Source organism: Montipora capricornis, chromosome 2 (assembly GCF_036669925.1).
Source record: "Montipora capricornis isolate CH-2021 chromosome 2, ASM3666992v2, whole genome shotgun sequence".
Lineage (NCBI taxonomy): Eukaryota > Metazoa > Cnidaria > Anthozoa > Scleractinia > Acroporidae > Montipora > Montipora capricornis.
In genome coordinates this window covers 8,947,883-8,955,382 of record NC_090884.1, presented here as the reverse complement: position 1 = coordinate 8,955,382, position 7,500 = coordinate 8,947,883, and the positions used below count along the sequence as shown (strand labels likewise).

General features: G+C 45.8%; 1 protein-coding gene across 1 annotated transcript in view; it reads right to left on the bottom strand.

Moving 5' to 3' along the window:
• Positions 1-7,500, bottom strand: part of LOC138038726 (exocyst complex component 5-like) — a 39,158-nt gene that overhangs the window by 15,420 nt on the left and 16,238 nt on the right. The window contains exon 7 of the mRNA XM_068884763.1: positions 691-735. Coding sequence (XP_068740864.1) covers positions 691-735 — 45 coding nt within the window. The remainder of the gene's footprint in view (positions 1-690; positions 736-7,500) is intronic.

Genomic DNA, 7,500 nt, shown 5'->3' with positions numbered 1-7,500 from the left:
GAATTTCTGGCGAGAAACTTTGGGGATCCATAGATAAACCTTCCACCGTTTGTTAGTCCAATATGTGAGATTTTCATTTCTACATTTGATACCCAAATTTTCAATAACATATGATCACTCTAACCAAAGCTAGGTTTCGGAATATTTTCCGACATCTGCGATTTTGTTCTTTTAATTTGATTGTATTTGCCTTTAGCCGCGCATCTCATGCTGCGCATAACATTGAAACTTCGGAGATGGCAGGGTTTCACGCCATGACGTGAAACTGCATTTGCAGCCAGACACCGAGTGCAAGCTCGAGGTGATGACTGTAGCGGTCCAATTTCCTTGCATTTCTTGAGCAATTTAAAATCACTTTACTTAAAGATTATAGCAGACTCAAGTTTTCAGTAATATTCAGTAGCTTTTGCTACATAACAACAATTCTTCCCGTTGATCTAGTTTCGAAAGCTTCTCGCGAAATTCGGGAAAAAACACTTAGAATAAAGGGCATACAGCGTGAAAACAAGGACGGTGACCCCATCTTTTTATTGCATTTTTTTAAATGTCCTCATCAATCTGGTCAAATAACAATGCCCTTTTGTTTTTACTGGTTTGCTATTTGGATCCCAGAAATAACATATACAAAATGTTCAATTCAAATGCCCTGCTGCAAGCTAATGCTTTATTAGTATGTTAATTACAACATACCTTTTGGCTCTGTTTTATGAAAGAATCAATACACTGGGAATAGCCCTATAAAGACAAAAATAACTTAATTAATGGAAGCTTGCCTCACTATGGCATTGAATATCCCTTATTTTAAGTCCTGAATTGCAATACACTTGTACAATCACTTGCATCTAGAAACAGTCAGGCAATGATGGGATGGCGCTGTGGCGAGAGCACTCGCCTCCCACCAATGTGGCCCGGGTTCGATTCCCAGGCTTGGCGTCATAATTTATGTGGGTTGAGTTTGTTGGCTCTCTACTCTGCACCGAGCCGTTTTCTTGGGGTACTCCGGTTTCCCCTCTCCTCAAAAACCGACATTTGACTTGACTTGCATTAATTGTTTATTTCAGTTTACGGTGTCCTCAACTAGTGCTCCAGCCCTAGAATGACTAGACACTTATGGGTGCGTTTTTTTGGGAAAACCCGAAAACGGATTCTTGAATCCAAAATCCGAAAACAGATCATGAATCAAAAGTATCTACACTCGAGGAGGATACTTCGGATCAAATCTTAAATCTGGATTTTTTAGATTCACCACATAAGCGTTTTTTTGGGAACAGATTTGAAAAAGGTATTTTTGACAAGTGGTTTTCTCTGCAAAAGTGATACACAACAGCATGACATTCGCCCAAATGTTTTTTCTCGCGCCATTTTCATCGTACGATAGGAGACACGAATAGGTCAAAAATAGCTAGGTTTCCTGCAAATTTCACATCACAAATTACACTTAACGTTTCTTCACAGCAGAGTTAATATTAAATCTGTTCACAGTAATAATATTGTTAGCACCTTTCCTACAGCTAAAAAAGTAAACTGCAAAAATACCCTCTGTAATCAATTTCTACCTTAGCATGCATTGCCATATTTCGCTTTGTTGTTTAGTTCTCGCTATTAGGGAGCTTAAGACCTACGACGACGACGTCGACGACAACGCCATAAAACAATGATATCATTGGTTAGAAGAGCATAAATAATCGTGCTGCACGTGCAGCACGGATTTTAGCTCATATTTTTGCGGTTCTCTGCATGACGACGACGTGAAATCACTAAATTTTAGGTTTTAACGACAACGTGAGCATGCAACAGAGAATCTTTCATTCTCTATTTTCAGTCTGAAACCACTCGTACCAATTTATTTTTAGGATATTTCGCCCACATTGTACGAAATGAACGAGATGGAATAATCGCGAGAGACTAGAGCCAAGTTCTATTTTGAGGTGACGTTTTCGTAGACGTCGCCTTCGTAGATCTTAAGGTCCCTATTAGCTCGCGTGGCGTGACACATTGTGCACGCTGTCGTTTAGTCTGTTTCATTGTTCAGCCTCGTAAGCACGCTGTTGTTTAGTAAGCCTCATTGTCGTTCTTTTTGCATATCCTTTTGTCTTCGGTTAATAGACGTCTTCTCTTGCTCGGAGTTTCGGCTCAACTTATTGGCGTGGTGGCAGCGCAACATTTCCAAAGAACCCACAGAGACAAGGACGTCAAAGTGTTCTTCGATTTTCGCCGCCTCTCTGAGCATCCAAACCGGAATTCGTGAACCGTAGCGATGACTTCGCACAGAGCGCCGAAACAGTGGTCGCTTTCTTCGAACGAAACTATCACTTCGATCGAAGCCTGGGAAAACAATTTAAAGTACATCCTATCCCTCGATCCGAACTTTTGCAAACTTTCTTACTGATGGATCGTCGTGGGGTAAAAAAACAAACGCTACGCATCTACGTGGTTTTTCCAACGATCCTCAATCTGTTCTAGCGGCAAGAAGAATGACTGCCGCTCAAAAGGTGACACATTTGGAAATGATGCTAGGCCAAATCGCAAATTACGCCCCTATCATTTCCCGGAATTCAATCGTCAAGAATTCTACATCTATTAGCGGCGTTTAGCAAACGATCCGACAGCACTATGGCTTGCAGTCAACCGGTTCCCGTTTCTTGGACCTCGCGAACATTTCTCTGAAGCCTGAACAACGCCCCGAAGATTTATTCCAAAGCTTAATGGCCGTTATTGAGGACAACCTGCTCACTACATCCAGCGAAATTACTCATCATGGCGAGATTCCAGACACCGACGAAGAATTAATACCCGTCCCTCGAAAATTTTGTTGTTCTTACCTGGTTACGCTTACTCCATCCCGGCCTTCCGCGGCTTGTGAAACAGCGTTATGGAACCGAGTTACGTAATAGAACGTTGGCCTCTGTGAAACCTGAGATCTCTCAAGCCCTCGAGTCGTTACTTGACGAGCTTCACTCCAGTGATGAATCAAAGGTCTTACGCTCTGCTCCCCCGACTGATCATCGCTCATTTGTATCCGCTCAACGCAAGCTACTGCCCGAGTCCTGTTCTCTCTGCCAGCAGGCTGGTCGCCCAGATTTTCGGTCTCATTTCCTAAGCAGTTGCAAGTTTCTGCCTGAGCCAAGTGGCCGGCTTTGAATTAGATGAGAGCAGTTATGATTACCAGCACAGCCTTGACCAGGCTGGTCCTTCAGATTTTCAAGAATTCTCAAATATGCGCCACTATCCCTCCGGAGCCTTACCTACTATGGAAGCTCCTGTCACTCGACGCGTAAATGTCTCCCAGTCGCCATTCCTCCATACGTTTTACTGTCATCACCCCTTGCGCCTTGCAATCGACACTGTCGCAGAGACTAATATGATGAGAGCTTCCCTAGCAAGGCATATTGGTGCTAAGGTGACTAAAAGCTCCCAGAACGCTTTGCAGGCCGACGGTCGTACACCGCTAACTGTTGTTGGTGAGACCCGCCTTCCTCTGATTTGTCATGGCAGACCTCTTACGATGAATGCCCCCGTTGTCGAGGATCTTGATGTTGATATATTGGCCGGAACGCCCTTCATGACTTCCAACGACATCGCAGTTCGCCCCACTAAACCTGAGATCATCATCGCTCGGTGTGACGTGGCATCCTACGGTTGTTCCCAAAGTCCCCAGACCCATTAGAGCTTGCCACCTTGGCGCCCCAAACACTAACTCCACTGTTTGGCCGGGTGAGTTCCTTGAAATTGACGACCCCTCAGAGCTGCTTAAAGATGCTACACTCACCATCGAGCCCCGTATGGACTCGGTCTCTTCTAGTCACCTCAAACCTACTCATATCTGGCCTCACCCTGACATCGTCCAATCCATTGGCGGTAAGCTGAGACTTCTCAACAATACCGAGGAGCCCTTACTTGTCCGTAAGAACGACCATCTATGCCAAGCACGTCTTACTGTTCTGGAAACTCCCACAGAGTCCTCATCGCAGGCCACCGAGCCATCTCCTAAGTTTACTGCTCCTCCCTCTTCTCCTATTGAGTCCGTACCCGTAGACCCTGACGAGCCCCCCCTGCGCAAAGGGCGTGTCCCTCAGTACTCCCGTGACCAACTCGACCTGCTTCAAACCAAGTTTGACAAGCTTGTAGCCCAAGGTGTGTTCTGTCGACCAGAAGATTTAAAGGTTGTGGTGGAATATCTGAACCCATCCTTCCTAGTGAAGAAGGGAATGGCAGCTTCCCCTTGGTAACAGCATTTACTGACGTGGGCCGCTATAGAAAGCCTCAGCCCTCATTAATGCCGGATGTGGACTCCACCCTTCTCAAGATTGCTTGCTGGAAGTACATCATAGTCTCTGATTTGTCTCAGGCGTTCTACCAAATTCCCCTTGCAAAGAATTCCATGAAGTATTGTGGCGTGGTTACACCCTTCAAAGGTGTTCGCGTCTACACACGCTGTGCCATAGGAATTCCCGGTTCTGAGACAGCCCTCGAGGAGCTAATGTGCCGCGTCCTGGGTGATCTTCTTCAGGAAGGTTGCATTGCTAAGATGGCTGACAACTTGTATTGCAGTGGAAACACTCATCAGGAGCTCCTTACCAACTGGGGAAAAGTCCCCTCAGCTCTGGATCGCTGCAACCTCCCCCTCTCACCCACCAAAACCATAATCTGCCCAGCCTCGACCACCATCCTTGGTTGGATTTGGTCTCAAGGCTCGATCCGTGCTTCTCCCCACGGTGTAGCTGCACTGGCTTCTCGCGAGCCTCCCAAGAATGTCTGCGGTCTCCGTGCTTTTGTTGGTTAGTACAAAATGCTTGGCCGGGTCCTTAGTGGAGCTGCTAAGCTCCTCGCTCCTCTCGAGTCCCTTACGGCTGGTCGTCAATCTCAGGATACGATTGCCTGGTCTGACCAGCTTCTGGTGCGTTTCCGCTCCTGTCAAGAAGCCCTATTGTCTAACAGATCCATCAATCTCCCCAAGCCTGATAATCAGCTCTGGATCGCGACCGATGGTTCTGTCAAGATGAATGGCTTAGGTGCCACTCTTTATGTACTTCATGACCAGAAGCTCCACCTCACCAGGTATTTCAGTGCCAAATTTAAAAAAACATCAAGCTTCCTGGTTGCCATGTGTCAAGCATTTCGCCCCTTATACAATTCAATCAAAGTCTAAGACTTATGTACTGACTGATAGCAAGCCACGTGTCCAGGCCTTTGACAAGCTCTGCCGAGGCCAGTTCTCTTCCAGTCCTCGAGTAACTTCATTTTTATCTTCTGTTAGCCGTTACCAAGTCAGGCTGCTCCACCTGGCCGGTTCTGCGAACCTACCTTCTGACTTCGCTAGTCGTAACGCACCAGCTTGTGACGACCCTCGCTGCCAAGTCTGTTCATTTGTATCCAATGCTGAAGACCTGGCTGTACGTCCCATATCTGTTTATGATGTTTTGTCGGGGAAGACGTCCCTTCCTTTCATTAGCCGTTCCGCCTGGCTCCAGTTGCAGCTAGAGTGCCCGGACGTGAGGCGTGTCCACTCTCATCTTAAGCAGGGCACTCGCCTGTCAAAGAAGCTGACAAACATCAAAGACGTCAAGCATTACCTGAACCTCGTCTCCATTTCCCGTGACGGCCTGCTCATCGTAAAACGCGATGAACCATTGGTTGCGTCCCGCGAATGTGTAGTCATCCCGCGCTCTGTCGTTGATGGTTTCCTTGTTGCCCTGCAAGTGAAACTGGACCACCCTTCCCGTCACCAAATGAAACTTGTTTCGCAGCGTTACTGCTTCGCCTTAGATCTGGACAAAGCCCTGGATCGGTGCTCGCAGTGTTGCCACCTGTGCTCTTCCCTGAAGAAAGTTCCCTCCACTCTCGTTGAACAGTCAACTTCTGATCCCCTTGACAGCTTTGGTATTTCCATCGCTGCTGACGTCATAAAGCGCTACTGTCAGCTTGTACTTGTCGTCCGCGAGACTTCCACGTCCTTCATGGCTTCCTGAATTGGGCGAATCAAAAACCCAAAGAAGAATCCTGCGGCAGAGAAGTGTGTCGTCGAACTTGGGGATGAGCTTCTCCGTATTTGTCCTGAAGGTGGTACAATCACTCCTCTCTCCTTAGCTGTGGCAACAGCCAACCTCAACACCCGTATCCGTAACAGAGGATTGTCTGCCCGGGAGATGTGGCTTCAACGCAACCAATTCACCAACGCACAGATCCCCTTTTCTGACCTCCAAGTTGTTCGACAACAGCACTCCTTGCGGCTCGGTAACCATCCCGCTCATGAGAGCTCCAAAGCCCCTGGCTGCTGTCTTCGCCCCGCCATGCCCGTTCAAGTTGGGAATGTGGTGCAACGTTCGCAAGTTCACTGGGTCACAGTTGTGCTCTACCTCCTATCGCGTCAAATTGTCTGAACGTTATCGCGTGCCTGACCTAACAGAGACCACGTCTCACCTTTCTCGCCGTTACAGCACCGATTTCCACCCTGAAGATATTGACGAAGAGCCGCTTATTTCTGCACCTTTGCTACCCTTTTTTTGCCTGCTCGTTCCTTTTTGCATATCCTTCTTGTCTTCGGTGAATAAACGTCTTCTCCTGCTCGGAGTTTCGGCTCAACTTATTGCCGCATGTTTTACGTCATTTCTTTTTATCGATCGCTATTAAGGTTTTTTTTTTCTGGTGGAATTTCTCCAAAACAAACCAGTTCACCAATAATTTTTTTTTTAGTATTTGAAATTGCACGCAACTCTGGGTTTGTTTGTTTGCGTTGTCATGGACAATAATCCTTTTTCGGATTTTGCGGTTTTTTCGACACTGAAGAATCCATTGATCTGAGATCACAAATCCGTTTTTGGTATTTTCCCAATTTAAAAACACACCCTTAAATAAAGTTCCTTTCCTATTCCTCTTTCCACCAAAAAGCCTCCCTCCCCCTTGCTCTACTCCTTAAAATATCGAAACAGTGAAGAAAATCTTTCCCTAAAATTTAATTCAGCTGCTCACTTACATCAAATCAGTAATTTGCAAAATATGTCATTGATGGTTACACTTAACGCAAACACTTTGCAGACTTTGTGACATTTAATTGAACAAGAGCCTCATAACCTGTAATCCTGGATGTAAGAACTCAGATTTTGTTCAATTTGTTTCATGCAAGCACCCCAGGAAACCCAAAACACTTCTTCTTTATTCTAACTTTTAAATTCAGATTATTATACCCAAGGAAATAAAACTCTATGCTCTCATTGCAATGTTACCCATGTTGACTTCTTGGTAGACAACAATATTTAATTTTCAGCTGCATGGCATGAAGAAAACTACATGTATGTTGGAAATTTGCTGATTTCAGTTTACAGTGTCTCCAATTAGTGGTCCACAGCTAGAGGACTAGACACTTCAATGAAGGTCCTTTCTTTTCCTTTTACACCACAAAGTTTCAGGGCTTTTGATAAAGAACCAAAAGTAGAACTTTGTTTGTTTTTACTTCAATTGGGGAGGGAATCAACGGACTCAAAGGATGTAGCAAGGCTTTTC